This window comes from Larus michahellis, chromosome 4 (assembly GCF_964199755.1).
Source record: "Larus michahellis chromosome 4, bLarMic1.1, whole genome shotgun sequence".
Taxonomy (NCBI): domain Eukaryota; kingdom Metazoa; phylum Chordata; class Aves; order Charadriiformes; family Laridae; genus Larus; species Larus michahellis.
The window spans coordinates 53,867,335-53,886,447 of NC_133899.1; the positions used below are offsets into that span (position 1 = coordinate 53,867,335).

At 45.2% G+C, this 19,113-nt stretch overlaps 1 protein-coding gene across 7 annotated transcripts in view; it reads left to right on the forward strand.

Moving 5' to 3' along the window:
• Nucleotides 1-9,620, forward strand: part of ACTN1 (actinin alpha 1) — a 92,277-nt gene extending 82,657 nt beyond the window's left edge. For 3 of the 7 annotated variants that reach the window (XM_074584874.1, XM_074584875.1, XM_074584878.1), the window contains 5 exons: nucleotides 626-805; nucleotides 1,737-1,883; nucleotides 3,831-3,911; nucleotides 6,000-6,158; nucleotides 8,720-9,620. In XM_074584874.1, coding sequence (XP_074440975.1) covers nucleotides 626-805; nucleotides 1,737-1,883; nucleotides 3,831-3,911; nucleotides 6,000-6,158; nucleotides 8,720-8,878 — 726 coding nt within the window. In that variant the 3' untranslated portion in view covers nucleotides 8,879-9,620. Of the gene's footprint in view, nucleotides 1-625; nucleotides 806-1,736; nucleotides 1,884-3,830; nucleotides 3,912-4,474; nucleotides 4,541-5,999; nucleotides 6,159-8,719 lie in introns of all 7 variants that reach the window. The other 4 variants (XM_074584879.1, XM_074584881.1, XM_074584876.1 and 1 more) reach the window with 2 other exon arrangements.
• Nucleotides 9,621-19,113: the final 9,493 nt, after the last annotated feature.

Sequence of the window (19,113 nt, forward strand, 5' to 3'; positions counted from 1 at the left end):
GATTTAAAATGGGGAACACTGGTATTTCAGTAGAGTTGTGTTTATATGCAGCAAGCTAAAGACCCTACATCAGAAGCATATTTTGTGTAACTGCTTTCACAGCAATAGTCTTGATACACATGACAAAATAAATACAATTAGCATATCAAACCAGCAGAGGAGACGTGTTTTTAAGGGAGATCTTCTCCCTTTAGGTAAAATTTGAGTTAAAGTAATTGGAGTTGATGAAATGGAAAGATATGAAGCTATTACTGATGGCAGGAGCTGTAAAGAAGGAAGCAATTACAGAAATATGTTTGTATGAAGGGACTAAGACAGTTAGTGGCAGACAGTATATCAGAAAAAGATCTAGCTTGATACATAACTAGCTTATGGACTGCAGTTTTCTATTTTTTTATATCCTTGTATTAGACATATCTCATGTGACTCACCTCACTTGGAAAATGTTCAGGGCTCTGCTAAGATTTTTGCTGACACTCTCTCGGTTCATTTAAAGTAACTGCTCCATGAGATATTTTTTTTGAATCATCGTCCTGTGTGAGCATGAAATAGCTGCAATAAATATCAAGCATGTTGAGGCTTGTCCTTCCAACGGGATCTGACTCCTTTGGCTTTGCTAATGCAGGAGATTGGCCGCATTTCAATAGAGATGCATGGGACCCTGGAGGACCAGCTCAACCACTTGCGGCAGTATGAGAAAAGCATTGTGAATTACAAACCAAAGATTGACCAGTTGGAAGGAGACCACCAACAGATCCAGGAAGCGCTTATCTTTGACAACAAGCACACCAACTACACCATGGAGGTAAAAGTTTTGGAAGCAGATCAGCCAGCCTCATCTGCTGTGGCCAGTTAGCATCAGCCACATCTAACTCTGGCAACATGTTGGGAGTTCTCAGGAAAATGGAGAGTTTGACAATATGGCCAAGCATGCAACAACATGTCGCTGAATTTTTTATTTTTTTTTCATAGCTGTACTTTATGCCAACCCATTCCAAAGTACTTCCAAATATAGACAATAGAAATAACCTGAATGAGATCAACATTATTGCTTGAAAAATTGGCTGATCTCATTTCTCCTGCCACCCAATTGTGGCAACCTATTAGCTCGGATTAGAAAGACCAGGGGCGTGCTAGTAATTTTGAGCTGCCATAGCCTGGCAAAAGAAAAAAGTCCAACAAAAGCTTTTTAAAACCGGAATCTGGCTTTCTGTTGACAACGTGAGGTTTCTTGGAAGCAATCTGAGTTCAACATGAGTCCAGCAGAACACAGCCGGGCTTTGAAACTTGTCTTTTGGGTTTTGGCCAGCTCTCCATTATGCAACAGCAGAGGCAGTGGAGCACCAGTGTCTTCCAAGGACTGTGGTTTATTTATTTTCTTGGTAAGGAGAGTTTTCTGCCCAACCAAGTCCTAGAAGCACTAGGTCTCATTCTTATTTGTGTTAAAGGCCTCCAATATGTTTCTCTGACAAGGCAAAGGAACTTTGCAAAGGACCAAGGCTTTCTTAAGATGAGGAATTGGCCTCTTCAGTATTTTCTTCGGTCAAAATTCAGATTTTAAACATCTGGTTGGCTCACACTGCAGATGAGAAGGAAGCTTTTCTGAGCAAAAAGACTTCTCCTGCCTTGGCCACCAGGATCATTTAATTTGCAACAAGTAGCATATCCAGTACACTGGCCACAGAGGCACAAGAGCTACTTCTTAATTTAAAAATTGTCCTGTCTTCTTTTTCCAGCATATCCGAGTGGGCTGGGAGCAGTTACTAACAACAATTGCTAGAACCATCAACGAAGTGGAAAACCAGATTCTGACCCGTGATGCCAAAGGAATCAGCCAGGAACAAATGAACGAGTTCCGGGCTTCTTTCAACCATTTCGACAGGGTAAGTCTGTTCTGACTGCAGCTTGGTAAACTGCAAGCTTCCATGTAGACTGTGCAGTGCGAAAAAAAACCCAAATAGTCACTGTGGTAAAACTAGATCAATAGAAGATGTTTCATTCTTACAAACATCACTCCTGTGGAGCAGTCATTCCTGTGAAGACTGCTAAGTATATCTTCACAGGAAACTGCTAAGATAAAGCTAAAGTATGAAAAGGTTTGAAGGCTTATTTTGGAAATTAGACTTTTACTCCATCTTCTCCGGAGAGCAGATTATTATCTTGATTTATAACGTTCTTTGGAGCAGCTGTCCTCCGCTCTGACATACCATCGCATCAACCTGTACTGAAGAAACCAGTATTGCTCTTGTATGGAGCAAACAGAGGAGGATCTATACACACCGTGGCATTGCATGACGTAGATAAACCTTGATGTAAAGCATGCTTTGCCTTACTGTGGAAATACATGCCAAGGCACTAATGGGTGCCATAAGAAAGGAATTCCTTAAAAGAAGTTCTACTCCCCTCAGTTTGGCAGCCTGTCTGCAAGTCTTCCTTCTACAATCCAAATCACAAAGGTGTCATGCAGGGAAACAGGACAGCAGCCCAAGTCTGAAGCTGGCTCCATGATCGACCCCTTCAGTGTTGTCTGGAAATGCCTGAGCAGCCTGCGGAGATACTAACTCAGTGCTGCAAATATGTGTTGCTCTCCACCACTGCTGCAGCAGCCATACTGTTTGAAAGGAGAACAGGGCTGCAGCCTGCCCTCCGAGATTGGCAACACTTCCAGATTGCTGAACGCTGGCTATTTCAGACCTTCTCTAGCAGCCTAAGAAAAACAAAACCCATGGCTTCTTTTCTTAGCAGAGGGACCAATAAAGCCCTGTAGATTTTATATTTTGACCTTCATATTGCTTGCCCCTCCCTCCACCACAGTCTGATAATGCAGAGAGAACATGGGTTTCCCATCTTCAACAGTGTATTTTATTTATGAAGGCTTAATGCTGACTTTAAAAGCTGATTTTTTAGAAAGGAAAGTCAATTGGAATTGGCCCCACCATCCTGTCTATAGCATCCTTGATCTGGCCAGAGATGGTGGTGGCAGGCAGGGGCTCTTCAGTGCTTGAGGGCTTTCCTGAGCTAAAATTCTGCAGGATGGAGGGGGATTCTCAGTTCCTGTGGTAGCTCGTGTATAGTTTGATGGGTACATCCAAACACTGGGGGAGCGGGGAATGAGCAAATGGAAAAGCAGCTGCCAAGCCGTGTTGTGCTGAGCTGTACAGCAGTGCTGTTTGCAGAGCTGAGCACTTGAAATAGCTTTACCTGTCAAAGCTCCACCTCATGTGCAGGTAAAAATACAGCCGTAACACTGCTCCCCTGAGCTTCAGCTGTTTTTCCTTGTCTGTTCCTGGGATGCCCTGACAGCTAAGCTTCCTTGGGTGTGTTGCCAAACACACCTGCCCTCACCTACTCCTTTAGTGGGACTTTTGACTGGAAGATTAAGGTAATGCTTCCCACTGCCTCTGCCTGCTTACCTGCACTCCGGTTTACTAGTGAAACACAGGGCTTCTGGCACTATGGATAACAAGCAGTGATGCAAGTAATTCACTTGGGAGATGGAGATCTTGAGGCTTCTGAGCATCAACTGTTTTTGTCAATCAAATGCTCTCAAGATGTGACGAGCTCTCTGAGAAGGAACTGTTCCAAGAGCATTTTTAGCACATCCTGAAATGTCATTGTGATATCTAATGTTGTGCACTTTTTATTTTTCTTCCCTGTCTTTCTGTCTGCATGTCATTCTTCCTCTCCCTCTCTCCTCACCCATTGCATGGTGCACCTGTTCGTTGTCCTTCCACCTCCCTTTGATCTCCTCTATGTCTCCCTTCCTTCTGCCCCACACCATCACCCCACTGGCACTGCATGTCCTGCTGCCTGGCACACCGCATAACCAGGACCACTCCGGCACACTTGGCCCTGAGGAATTCAAAGCCTGTCTCATCAGCTTGGGTTACGATATTGGAAACGATGCACAGGTACAGAATGCTAGTGGTGAACACAGACAGATGTTAAACTGTGAAAAAATAACAGTTTTTTCCTTTCTTTTCTTGTTTGTCTTAATCCATCTGTCATTGCTGTTCTTGTGTTTGACTCTATATATGTATATATATATATATCACTTTTCTATACTACTTCCTCTTTAAATGTACTTTGGTATCTATGCCTTCTTAATTCCCTAATTGTTTGTCTTGGGAGAATTCCTTTTATATCTTCAAACTATTCCATTTACTTCTGTGTCACTTAACACTCCTTTTCTTGTCCATCTCTCAATCTGTCGTGCTTCGTCTCTTCATTCCTTTTTTCCATCATCAATATGTTCCTTGTGTGGAAACTGTTCCATGTCCAAAACCATTTTTGCTTCCTCATGGTTTCACAAACTACCCTTCCTCTATTGTTTTTTGCTGTCCTGTAAATCCTTCCTTCCATCTCATCCCCCCTGAAACTCATGCTTTGTAATGTCTCCTGTGGGTTCATTCTTCCCTGGACTGGTCTCCCTTTTCTCCCTTGGCTTTTTCCATCTTTGCATCATTCCCTGTAGAAGAAGACTGGTATGATGGATTGTGAAGATTTCCGAGCCTGCCTTATCTCCATGGGTTACAATATGGTAATGTAGAGCCCTCTATCACTCCTGTTCAAAGTGATTCTTGTAGGCACCTTCAAAAATGAAGGGAGAATGTGTAGTGAATCAAGGTAAATACAACCTCATTTTCCAGAATTATCAGCAATGGATGTTAAATCTAGTATTAGTCTTTGTTAGTTGGAAATTATTGTCTAATTCCTGTGTATTTCAAATAAGAATTATATTTATCAAACTGTTTAGCTACAAGTGGAAGAAACAGTAAATTTCCTCTTACCGGTACCTGCGTTCTGCACAGCACACACAACCTCCCCAGCCCTAAGTATCAGTTGAACTCATCTGGAATTATACATCACCTGATCTGAATACACTCAAACGCTGCTCCTTTATTCCTACCATTTATTTCACATCTCTTTTCCTGTACATGTAAGTTCAAGTTCCAGTCATCCTCCCTGTAGCTTTTACTTCACCAGAGTAGGAACAGTAACATGTGGCATCTGGAGAAGCACGATAACTAATAGGAAGAGCTTCAGCAAAGGCTGATGCTCATCAAAGGGCAGGAGAAGAGCATAGTGCTAAAATATTCAGCTGTACTCCCAGCATCTTTGCTCCTGATGTCAGGCAAAGCAGTGTTATTCATCGTACTCATCAGCCCAGTGTAAATACAGACTCTTTAGTGTAGCGTGCCAAGCCACAGTAACAGTTGATTTAGATACCTTAATCACTCTTGAAGGTATACTGTTCTAGATGTTTTAGAAGAGCCTGTTCCTAGGAGAAGACTCAGCTCTGCCCTCCCCTCCACCTTGCCTGGGGAGGAAGGAGTCCCAGAGATGAGAATAGTTGCTTTTCTGTTTATATGCAAAAAAAATTGCAGAAAACTACACTACAAGGTTTTGGCTTCTGTAACAAGCTTCTCTGTAGGATCTTCCCTGTAAAGGCTACTTCCCTGGGCCACTCCAGGTATGTAAGTCCTTCTTTCCAAAGCCTGTCTGGTTAAGATGAACCAGATACTATTAAAGACCCCAAAGATATTTCTTCTGGTGGTTTCTGTTCTGGCAGCTGAAGAGAACTGTAAAAGTTCTCATTTAGTAAATGAAAGTAAAGGATTTGAGGAATGCAGATATTCAAATATTTCTACAGACATCTAGCACGACATGTGTTACAGAGAAATTTGCGTCTTCCCCTGGAGTCAGTGTGATATTGTTCCCTGATAGGAGCATTGTCCTAGAGCTAGATGCAGCTGGATGTTATCCTAGGGCAGAGCTGAGAATATTTTATTCCAAAGGACAAATGAGTGGGAAGCATTTGTACATAACAGTGAGCTAAAAAAGAATATCCTGATTTAAAAAAAAAATAAACCAAACAGAAGTGGTTTCTATTTGGCTTTGTTTTTCTAGCTGTGAGATGTGCTGGTGGACAGTTTCTCCTCACTTTTATAGCACTGCTGCCCAAACGTCCAGGCTTACGTGACTCTCTTGTTCTCCAGGGAGAGGCAGAGTTTGCCCGCATTATGAGCATCGTTGACCCTAACCGTTTGGGTGTAGTGACGTTCCAGGCCTTCATCGACTTCATGTCCCGGGAAACAGCAGATACAGATACCGCTGACCAGGTTATGGCTTCCTTTAAGATCCTGGCTGGAGATAAGGTGAGGCTCCACACCTTCCTTTACTGCATCTGCACGGCCCCTGCTTTCCTTTTTCTCTTGTCTCTGAGAGAAAGTCTCGAGGGAAGCACTCTCTAGCACGGAGGGTGTTTTCACAGGAACACTGTGCAGCGCTGGAGGAGTGCAAGGCTAAAGTGTGGGTTAATAAGCAGCCTGCCAAGGCGCTTGAAAGTCCTGTTCAGCTGTCAGTCAGAACTATGCTGCCCACTCTCGCTTTAAAAATTTAATTAAGAGCTTGGTCGTGATTTGTTATTTTAAAACATATGAACAAATTCAACAGATGGTTCTTGATTAGTCTTGAAAAACTTAATTACTGACAGCTGTAAACTTGAGATGATCTTTCTCAGATATACGTGTGTCACTATCAGTAGTTATACAATCAATAGTAGATTTTCATTGAGGATATGCTGTACCTGCAAGAGGAGCATCTTTTAATCATAGAAATTAGTCAAAAGTAGAAAAACTCACAGGATGATACTAAAAGCATTAATTTTCTAAATTTGCATCATCAGCTGATAAATTATGTAATCTTATTTTTCTTATATAACAATCCCCATTAATCTTTTATGTAATTGAATAAATAATATGCACATGTAATATTAATATATCTCTATATTTGCTAATGATTTTATTCATCTCACTTGAAATGTGGGATACCATTTCTCAGATTGTAATAAGTCACCCGTAAATCCAATACTGGTTTCCATGTTTCACTAATAAACTTTTCATAATCTTATCATGGTTTTGGCCAAATTGGCCAATGGCCAGCGACAGATGCCCCCCCGCCCAGCCTCTCGTACACGGAGAGGAGGAGGAGAGATAAAGAGATTTACAAGTTTAGAAGAAAGTAAACTACTTTAATGAAATATTAAGATAAAAAGGAAAATAATTAAATAGATACAGTATATACAAAACCGTATTAAACTCCCAGGATGACATCACCATCAGGCACTGGGGAAGTCCCAGACTGGACTCAGCGACAGGTGGGAACTGGATTCCATAGATGGAGTCAGGAACACACAGATCGGGATCAAAGGCAGATGAACAGACAGGGTCCTCCCCAGACGTCAGCCATTGAAGGAAGAGACTTGACCCTTTAATCCGTCAGCTTTTATACTGAGCATGGGGCAGATGGGATGGAATATCCCTGTTCATCAATTTTTGGTCACCTGTCCTGTCTGCTCCTCCCCACAGGTGGGACCCCCCTACGCTTTTCCAACCCTCCAACAGGGCAAATAACAAAATTAGCTGACCTTGGTTATTATAGCAATAAGTATAAGCAAGAGCCTCTCTGCGTGCCATTCCTTGGCACAAGCTGTAAACATTGGTCTTACCACTCTGAGAACGAACTGTTTTCAACACAACATGCTGTTAATTTCAGAGAGTTGGAAGAGGCCTAGCTAAGAAATAAAATTACTGAACAGGAAGTTGGTTCTGTTTTACCTCAAACCAGGACAAATCTGTAATGTAGAAATCCATGATATCCATCCTTTAGGCATCTGCCTGACTGAAGCCAATCCTATTGTCTTTCAAGGCCTGAAAATTCCACATTATTCAGACAAGCTAATCACTGAATAAATAGGTACTTTTGGATACAGTATTGCTTATTAACTCGTTTACGCTGTACAGTACATTAAATATACTTGTCAGTGTTAAAGACGCTCTAGTGACTATAGCATGAATCAGACAGTATTTCATTATGAAGAAAAATACCTCTTATTCACTCCAATCATTAAACTGAAAGACGGGGGGGAGGGGAGGAGGGAAAGAATAAAAAGTCACAGGAGAGAGAGAGGTGTGAAACCTGAACCATTATTTAGATGACTGCAAATGCTGGTGAGTCAGTCAGCTCAAGACAACATGCTGGTTAGCAAACAGGCAGCTACTGTTACCTACTGCATGGAGAGAAGCCAAGGTACTTCAGCTCAGCGAGTCTCCAGAAGCTGAATTTACATAAGAAGTTTTGCTTGCTTATTAAAAATGTCTGCTGTGAACGGCAAGGATTCCTGGGGGAACTGTGGAAGCAATACAAAGTGTTTGCTTGTCTGCTGCCTGCATGGCTGCCACCGACCAGAGCTAGTGGGGATGGCTCCTGTCCTTCCTCAGGAGAGTGGGAATGGCACCTCCCAAGCAGCACAAGCAGCTGTTACCTCCTGCTGGTGAGGCACAGGAGCCAAATGAAATTTCTTCTTCCTCCTATTTGCTTTCAGCAGGACCTCCACTGTTACAGGAAGGCACAGTCTTACACTAATAATTCACCTTATTTACCTCCAGGTCTTTTCTTTAGGTGTGCCAGCACCCCTCCTACAAAAAAAAAACCTTTCTTTCCGTTGTAAAAACATTTTCATGGACAAGTAGTAGGGAGAGTGACTGTGTTTCCTCCCAGAGAGCTCCCTGTGTGGGTGTACGGTGCTAGTCTAGGTTGTTGGGTCCTGTCCCTGTCTGTTGTCTGCTGCCCTGGGGGGACAGGGGGTGACTCTCCCTGCGAGGAAGGTCAGTTTGTTGAAAAGTAACCATCGCCTTATTGTTTGTCCTCCTTGCAGAACTACATCACTGTGGATGAATTACGGCGGGAGCTGCCTCCTGATCAGGCTGAATACTGCATTGCTCGAATGGCACCCTACAATGGCCGTGATGCTGTACCCGGTGCGCTGGACTACATGTCCTTCTCCACGGCGCTCTACGGCGAAAGTGACCTTTAACTTTTTTCTGTCCCACCACACGCTCCCTTCCCCTCTCCCCCGTCCGACACGCCCTTCTTTCTCTTTGCAAAGCAGCCTCTGCTCCGCTCTTTTTTGTGTTTCCCTGTTTTGCTTCAGATAACAGATCACATTTTTAAGTGGGGGGGCGGGGGGGACATTGATATGGCACCGCCTACCTTGCCCTTGAAATGACAGTTTACAAAATTATTTTGTGCAAAAAAAGTTACGTTTTAAAAAGAACAGACATATTTTATTATAGGAAAAGGTATTTTTCTCCACCAGATTGAAACTTAAAAAGAACATGTTAAAATATCACACCAAATATTTTTTGTTGTGACATAGAAGGTCAAGCACAATGTTACATTCCATCCTTTCCAAAAAGAACCAAACAACAACCAAATGCCACTTGTTCTGTTAACTTTTACATTTGCGTATGTCTCTTTTATCACGTTTATCTTGGGAGGGGGGAAGGCACACAAGTGCATGTGTTTGCTGGTTCACTCATTTCATGAAAATATTTTATGATAAACTTTTGAAATTGCTGTGTTTTCTAGGGAAAAAAATAATGTACACAGCTCATGTTTTCATATTTAATTAAAAAATACAATATGCCTCCTATGTTTATCAGTGCACAACTTTTTTTGTTGCTGAGAGTTGTCTGGTTTCAGAACATGAAGCTTGAGAGTTGATAACTTTGATATTGCTTGTCACAAACCATATTAAAAATTTCTTGTGATAACAACTCTAGACTTTATTCATTTGTATAGTAAAACTCTTTAATCCTATTTAGTTAAAACAACAAACACAACAAAGAGAATCCAAAATTAATGTGTTTTTTTTAATTGAAATTACAGTACTTTAAAGGTAAACTTCCCCTCCCCCTTAACCTTATCATTCTTGTTGAATGATGTTGGAATTTTCACAGCTTTCTGACTACTTTAATAACTTACATAATTTTTAACCATCCCTGATACACCCATATCTCTAGGAATAATATTCTTGTTATTCCTTAAAAAACAGCACAAAATCAGTTACTAGAGCTATACAAACGCACGCTGTATTTTGAACCATCTATGAAAAATCCCTCCACTGTTCCCATGCTCAGCATTGAATATCTCCCTGCTTTTGATATCACATCTTCTGACATCATAAATTCTTCCAGAGACCTTAAGGCCGTCTTTGTATTGGACAGTCAAAAGAAACCAGCTTTCAGAAAAACTCCTTTGGGAGCTTTAATAAATCATAAAGTATACACGCACACACGCACGTGCCTGAAAATCAGCACAGGGAAGCAGCTAATCCTTTCCCAGCCATCTCATATTACAGGTGCATTTCCTGCCCTCCCACGACTTTTTTAGGAAACATGGAGTTAGAAGGAAAAATATTCATTAGTGCTTCGTGATGGTGTTTTTTTAGGTATAACCACATACTCTCCAGTCCTGAAAGCAGTTTTTATTTTGAAGTGATGGCTGCAGGAGTGGAGAATTCACGCAGAGATTCACAAGGAGCTCCTGCACTCTCAGTAGTGTTGCTCTCTGCTCTCCAAGGCAGGGCTAAGTCCTGAGGAAGACGTTGTACATGGCGGGTTGGGGTTCAGCACAGCTTTCTGGTTTATTCCTGACCTTGAGTAGGACACAATAAAAATCACAGCAGCGTGTTGCGATGTATGCCAAGCTGAACAGTATCTGCATACTGTGTTTGGGAGAGCGGATGCTAATGTCTGCTACCACATTTCTTCCAGGAGACACCAAGATCTACGTTCTCCTGTGGGCTGGAGAACGTGTTCACAGAGGGTATGCAAGTGAGCGCCATTTAGCTTCATACATAGGCGGGACCAGAGTGTACTCGCCATAGTTTGTCTTCAGAGGTTGAAGCAGAGACCGTTCATGTAACTAACTTACAGTTGCATCGTTAATGAGTGCTAGAGCTGAGCTGAAGCTGTGTTTCCCATGTGGTAACCCATGATACCCAAGAAGCCTGGAGGGGTCAATATGAACTGTCAGTAATGTCGGACTTGCAGCCGCATCAGTATTTCATCCACTCCCAGGCTCCTCTGTGGGCCCATTTTCAGCTACGTCACTACTATGTTGCTACAAATGGGACTGTCCTCTTCAAAGATATGGAGTGCTGATTCCATTGCCATGTTTTGATGTACATAACATACGCTATCTGTTTGAAAACCAAAACAGCATAGAGGATGACTACAGGCACGAGCAGACAACCTGTATTGAAGTTTGCCTCAGCCCACCCATTGCCCTTGCTTTGGTAACCCTCTTCCACAGTAGCTGCCCCATCCTTGGTTTGCTGCACCTGGGAAAGGACATCTGCAGTGTCAAACAAATTGAGGTTCCCTGTGGGTTGTACCTATTCCCAGATGATGTAACGATACACATTTTTTTATGCGTGACATTTATTTATTTATTTAAACAGGAATACCAGGGAGTGGGGGGGAATATCCGTTGGGGTATTAAATGACCACTGTCTGGAGAAAGACACGTGTTATTTTGAAAAAGACCATGGGTGCACCTTGGGCCCAGGCCTGCTATCACTCTGAGAATGGAGCCAAATTATTTGGAATGATTCCGGTGACAGCGCTCTGCAACTCCATGCGTGGAGATTCCAGAAGTCTTTACAAAAACCTTGTAGTGAGCTGTGGTAGTGTTGCAGTCTGTGACCAGGTTTCGCACAAAACCCCGGCTGGGTGTAAGTATTCCTGGGTTTATGAGACAGAAAGCAAATGGGTGGCTCGTCCCTGCCCGCACCACAAATGGGTGGCAGCATGTGGGCTCCAGCCTTGCTAACATTGCTCCATTGGCACCACAGCACTTCAGCCTCTGGTGAAGTTGAGGTGTTAACAGCACCAGGAGGGCCTCACTTGTGCTTCTGAGTCGTTGAAGAGTTCAGAATATCGGCAGTAGGGGGTGTCTAAAATTTTAGGCTGGAAGAGGGGAGATTTAGATGAGATATCAGCAAGAAATTTTTCGCTATGAGGGTGGTGAGGCACTGGCACAGGTTGCCCAGAGAAGTTGTGGATGCCCCATCCCTGGAAGTGTTCAAGGCCAGGCTGGTCTAGTGGGAGGTGTCCCTGCCCACGGTAGGGGGTTGGAACTAGATGATCTTCAAGGTCCTTTCCCACCCAAACCATTCTATGATTCTGTGATTCTATGTACTGGTATTTCGCCTGCTTAGGTGGCACAGCCTTTGACAAACTGGCTAGAGCTTATGTGACCTGGTCTTTCCCACTAGGCCATAGATACATCTCCCCCCCTCCCCCCGCCATTCCCACCCCACCCAAGGAGGGACACTAGGAGGCTGCAATACATTCACCTTCCTCACGTGCAGCACAAGACGTATCTTGCAATCGTGTGGCCTAACAGTCTCTGCCAGTTAGTATGCTGAAATTTGAAAACAGTTTTTTGTGTTAGGCTCACGGTTTTGCAGCATGCATGCATGTGCCGTTCTTTAGCCAGTCCTGACATCAGCCTTGATGAAATTCGGCTCTGGAAGCAGCTGTTTGCAGCTCAGTGACTGCCCCTTCTCCTGCCAAGAAGAGCAGAAGCGGACAATCCGCTTCAAGCTCACACCTCCCATTCAGGGGTAAACTGTTTTTGTCAGTCTGTCATGCTCACTGTTTTCAGGCACGGATATTGAAATAATGCTTTCCCAAGAAATTAACCGTTTTCCTTTCACGGCTGTTGATATCTTTGGCTGCTGAGATCTTGGTACCTGACCCTGCATGACTGTCAGTACAGGGGCAAAAAGCACAACAGCGCTCAGACAACACGGGTCTGTCTTGCCTGCCAGAATGTCAACCACGTTTCCAAAAGCCGCTCAAATCTATCTTGTGACTGTTGCATGTCTTCAGTGCTGCCAGCATCTGGTTTTGGAGCGGAGGAGCAGAGCCAGGAGTCTCAGAAGACAATGAAAGGAAACTGGTCTGCAACCTTGAATGAATTTGGTTTCAAAGAAGTGTTCATACATCCATAGAGGATCCATCCAGCCGAATCAGACTCACTGGTTTTATCAGGGAAATAATGGAGTGGGCGAGGAATAAAGAGAGGATGGCCCTAACGGCTAGGAAAAGGAACAGCTCAAACTAAAATGACTTGGTTAAGGAACCATAATGCAGGTATGATTTTTCAGACCGTGACAAGAAAAGTATTTGTACGACATTAGTTGCCCTACAGATGCTGGGGTAGCACAGATTCCCGCCCACCCCTATAGTAGCCAAGTACTAAGAAAGCTTAATCCTGTTGAATTAATCAAATCGCCGGGGTGACTCTGGCTACTGAAAGAGTTGCTACTGTGTAAACCCTTAAAATCCATTGCATTAACTCTAAGCTGCTGGGAAAGTCTTAGCATAATAAACCTAGATTAACAAAGTCTAGGGCATATCCTGAGACAAACAGGTAATCAGAACATTCCCCAGCGTGCACCCAGAAAATGTGTTCAATGCTGCAGTCAGCAGAGAAATCAGCCACTGCGAGGGATAAAGATGAATGATCAGCTCTTGTACAGGGAAGGATGCTCTAAAAGGCTATTTTAGGTAGACTTAAACCACAGCTATTTAAACTCACTGAAAACGCAAGAAGAAAATAAATCTTTTCTATATTCTGAGGACTTACAGGCACTATAGACTGCTATAGGCATCTGAGCAATAAAACATTAAAATGGATTCCTGCCCTGCCTTGAGACACCACACAATGGTCAGGAAAGAGCTTCTCGGTTTTGTTCTCTGCTTTGATTTCTGGGGCATACACGCACGAAGACATGTTGGTGGAAACTGCACTACATCCCATCACTGTCTTATCTCTTCTCAGCAAGTTTGTTTACACCTTCTTGCTATTAGTCAGCAGTTCACATCCTGGTGACCTAGCAAGCGTTTGAGCAAAATGTTGAGAAGGACCTCTGGCTATCGCAACACCTCGGTGACCCCAGTCCTCATGCTGTCTCGAAAAATGTAATGTCTCACTTCTGCTGTGGGAAACATCTAGTGTTATTCCCACTGTGCAGATGAAGGCGGCACATGGGGGAAAAGGCCTGGGTGTCACTAGAAGGTAGAAATGCAAAGCCTGTATTCAAAATTGCAATCCAAACAGTCTCTGTTCAGCTGCTGCCCAGATCTGGAGGTTTTGCTCACTAGCCTTTTCCCTGTTGCACCTAAGTCTTCTCTGCACACCTATGTTTCTGTTTTAGGGGAGGCCTGAAACAGGCCATTGAAACAACCCAGTCCCCTGTGGCAGTCCCCATCAGGGCCTGAGCATTCCCCTCGCAAACATCACCGGGGGCTGCAAACCTCACCCCAGGTACAAAGAGCCGTGCAAACCAGCAAGACTGGCTGCTCTCTTTGCAAAGCCTTGAGGTGGGTTTGCCACCCATTTTCTCTATAAGCGCCTGGTTGCCTAAAATATCTCCACATAAAGAGAGCAACATGAGTTCAATGCTTCATCCCTCCTCAGGGGACCCCCACCTCCCAGCACTACCCCCTAACCAGCGGAAAAAATAGTAGGCTGGGGCAGGGAGCATCTCCCCAGCTTCACTCCGTCCGTCTCTGAAATAAAGAATATGCACACAAGGAATAGGAAAGCATGAACCCACATCCTCATGGTTTTAGGCAATCAGTTTGCAGAAGGAATGTTGCATTTCAGTCCCTGATGGAGGCATTTTTTAGGTATTTTCCATTAAAAAGTCAAAGGACAAAATACAGAACAAAGCCTCAGGCTGGGAAACAGGCCCTAAGACGCCTCTCCCAGCACCCCAACCACTAGGTCTGCCATTATACTTGCTCTCCCTCCGTTGTCTGCTCCACAGCGGCACAGTTTGAATGAGAGAAGCCTCCCTCCTCCACCACCGCAGGCTCACACTGTGGTTGGGGCACTCTGTGGCCGGTGGGAGCCTGAATCTTCAGCCTGAGGAAGACAGCGGACCCAAGCCTCCAGAGTGACGGGTATTTTAAACAATAGGCTATTTTACAAAACGTAGCTGTTGGTCTCAACATGTCTTTTGGCAGCTAAAGAAAAGAACAAGTCCTAGTTAGTCCTCACTAGAAACAGATGTTGGCACTTTTCTCTGAGACAACTCGGAGCTGCGGATCCCGAGTGGAACAAGGCTCTGATTTCCCCGCGGCAGGCAGGTGTGTACGTGCTCAGGGGGGCAGGACGTTCAGACCCACATCTCTAACCACTGCTTCCTAGCAGCTCCCCGCTTGCTCGCTCACTAGCACGCAGACTTTTTTGGTCACCACGTCTACCTTCCCCCGTGTCCTGTGCAGGGAGAGTGGGGACTTAGCTCTAGATATTGGATGCCTCCTGGGTGGCTGGAACCTCTGGGTTAGGTGCTGCAGTGAAGGGAAATGAGTGGTTATTGCCTCCAGGCAGAAGCCATTTGCCCGTGGTCCTCGGGGAGGTCTGGGGCGGAGCAGAGAACTGAGCCCAGCTCTGTCGCATTCCAGCCTGAGTGCCACAGTCATCCTACAAGTATTTCAAACCTTCTCCCAGACCATTCCCCTTGCTTTTTGTACAAACCCTGTGGCTTTCGTTGTACACATTTGCCTAAAACCAGGGACTAATTTAAACTGCAGAGGTAAGAAAGCATTTTCTGCCTTCTTTATTACTAAGCACGTTGAAACACCATCACCACTTTAACGAAGAATTTCTCTCCTGCTACTTCTTACTCTAATGTGTGGTACTGAACCACAGCATCCTGCTCTCTGCCACAGAGAAAATAAAATGTCTTCTTCGGGGAAGCAAGCAAGCAGCTCATTTACCCCAGCAATAAATAGAAGTGTTTTTTAAGTATCCTTATTCCAGCTGAGTATTTGTTTACATTCGTAGGTGTGCAGTCAGGACGCTAACAGTTCCCAGTGGGCTTTCATTCAGATGGTCTTCTGAGATTAATCTTTTTGTGCAACAAAAATAACGAGGAAACTAAAATACCGCTTCATTACAAAAGTTGATTTTGCACATGATAGCTTCCAGAACCGCTACCCACACACTAGAGGCAACACTGCAGATTCTTCTAATGATATATTTCGTGCCTTTTACCACCCGTGCAGAGTGTCCACAACCAAGAAAGGGAAAGCGGCACTCCAGCCCAGCTCAGGCACCATCAGAGCAGCCAGAGCTGCGTTCCAGACGTACAGCGCATTCTTCCCCACTGACACAATTCCAGAGGCTGCAGAGATGCAGGATAAAACTAAGAAAGATTTAATTGGGCTTCCGTCATGACTTATCTTCATTATTGCCAGTAACGCAAACCCTTATCACTCCCATACCATTCCAAGTCTACCACCTAAGGAGTTTTTTTTTCCTGCTTCTGAGCTTCTTACGCAGCAATTCAGGCCCACAGGCACACAGAGACTCTGGTGCTACTCCCATAATAGTCCAGCTCTGCTACCCATGCAGAATTTGCATATAAAGAGTGATAGGGCTGCCATTTTGAATGTCCTGGAAGGTCTTATCAAATAAAGAAGTAAAACAGCCTTACAACTGAACATTGTATTCAGAGGTGCTGGAGCACCTCTCCTATGAAGACAGGCTGAGACAATTGGGGTTCAGCCTGGAGAAGAGAAGGCTCTGGGGAGACCTTATAGCAGCCTTCCAGTACCTAAAGGGGGCCTACAAGAAATGTGGGGAGGGACTCTTTATGAGGGAGTGTAGTGATAGGATGAGGGATAACAGTTTTAAACTGAAAGAGGGGAGATTTAGATTAGATATCAGCAAGAAATTCTTCACTGTGAGGGTGGTGAGGCAGTGGGACAGGCTGCCCAGAGAAGCTGTGGATGCCCCATCCCTGGAGGTGCTCAAGGCCAGGCTGGATGGGGCTTTGAGCAGCCTGGTCTAGTGGGAGGTGTCCCTGCTCAGGGCAGGGGGGTTGGAACTAGATGATGTTTAATGTTCCTTCCAACCCAAACCATTCTATGATTCCATGATTCAAAGTTGTAAGACATACTTGCCCCAGCTACAGCTGCCCACTTTTTTAACCATAGTTATCTGTGTTAAGCTGTCACATGACTCCGTTTTCTTAACAAAAAGAGTCCACATCAGTTGCCTTGTGGCCAGAGCCAACAGCATCCTGGGCTGCATTAGGCAGAGCCTTGCTGGAAGGTGAAGGGCAGTGATCCTTCCCCTCTACTCAGCACTGGTGAGGCCACACCTGGAGCACTGTGTCCTCTGCTGGGCTCCCCAGTACAAAAGAGATACAGACTTACTGGAGGAGGTCCAGCACAAGGATGACTGCGGGACTGGAGCATCTCTCATATACGGAGAGGCTGAGAGAGTTGGGACCGTTCAGCCTGGAGAAGGCTGAATGTGTGCAAATATCTGATGGGAGGGAATGAAGAGGATGGAGTGGGACTCTACTCAGTAGGGTCCACTGGCAATTAAAAGCCCTGAAATTTCATCTGACCACAAGAAAACACTTTTTTACTGTAAGGGTGGTTGAACACTGGATTGGGCTGTCCAGAATGGTTGTGGAGCCTCCATCTGTGGAGATACTCAAAATCTGACTGAACAGGGTCCTGGGCAACCTTGGGGGTTGTACTAGATGATCTCAAGGGGTCTCTTCCAACCTAAATGATTCTGTTTATTATGGACTGTGGGAAAGCAACAGAAGATCGGCGAGGAGGTTTGTAAATACACTCAAGTGACTTGCACCTGGGGTGCTGGGAAACACATATATCACACTAATTGTTGTTCAGTCTTGGGTGCTTGCAAGTAAAACACTTGCACTTAGATAACATAAGTTTGCGATGGGCTCAGGGACACCTTATCTAGCCGCTTGAGAATCCTGGGCTGTTGTTGAAGATGATCAAAGCACAGTGGAAAAACTATGCCTGTTTGAACCCTTTAAATACCAGCGAGAACAGGGAGTCCATGCACGCTCTTGCTAACAAGGAGACTCTCACTGCCAAGGACTCTTGCTAACAAGGACTCTCACTCCGCGGTGCCTGCGTCCCCTGCTTGTGTGCCTCTGCCCGGGTGTTGCTTCGGAGATTCCCCGCTCTCTGAGGTGTTGAGATTAAACTTGTTCTTTGCCTTTCATCCATGGTTTTGTGGTTGTTCCTGCGTCCTGCCTGCATTGGCTTACACATGGATGTTGAATATCTCCACCCTAAAGGATAATTAGGGGGCAAGAAACTGGAATGATGCCTGAAATCTAACATACAATGTCATAAATGTAACTTAGATATTTACTCCAAGTTAAATCATGAAATCCAGACATGATGCTACCAGAGGAGGGGAAAAAAAAGAGCAAAACAAACTGTAGCTATATTTAAGCGTCTGGACAGTAAAGATTTAATAAGCTATGCTATGCTCTCCTGAAGAAACGGACAACAATTTTATCACACTGTGAACTGATATGAGTTACACTGTAAGAATTCCATAAAATGAGTACATCTCAGACACTGACAAACCGGAAAAGTAGCGTGCTGCAGATGTATACACATGGAAAAACTGCTTCTGCCCAGCAGCTCCATACAAGCCTGTGTCTTCACCAAGGTTTCCCCCTGGTGTCAGCGACAGTAAGCGTATTGCGGTTTTACGCAAAGCAGCCTAATTCTGTGTACGAGAACACGGTAGTTAGGGATTTGCCACGGCGAACTTTGTTGTCAGGAGAACTGTAGTTGCCGAGCTAAGGTGTAACACTTCGGATAAACTCTTCGGACGTGTGCCTTTGCTCCTCCGCTTGCTACCTAGCACAGATACCCGCCTTTTCGGCTATGTCTTGGTCAAAAGCCACAGGGCAGTTCGGCACGGAGTGGAATGGAGGGGTCTTGGCAGCAGGCTGACAGGGACGCACCGGCACAGCATCACTTCACCGGGAAAGGCATGGGATTGACTGATTTCAGGGTGCCCCACGGCAGGCGCTGGCTGCCGGCGGGCTCCTACCCTTCAGCGCGGGCCTGGTGGCGGCAGGAGGCCCCTCGGCCTCCCCCTGACCCAACGGCCTCGCCGCTCGCCCTCACCGGGCCGCAGCCCGCCCCGGCCCGCCGCACCCCTCCGGCACCCCTCACCTCCCGGCCAGAAGCCGCTCCCCTGGGGAACCCTCATCCTCAACCCTCTCATCCCCCGCAACCACCGTCCCTCCGCCCCCAAAGCCCCCGCAGGGCCCCTAGCGCGGCGCCCGTCCCCCGGCGCCTACATCTCCCAGCGTGCAACGGGGCGGCCCCGGGGGCGCGGGGCGCGGCCGGGCCGCCGCGCGGCACGCTGGGAATGGTAGTCGGGCGTCGGCGG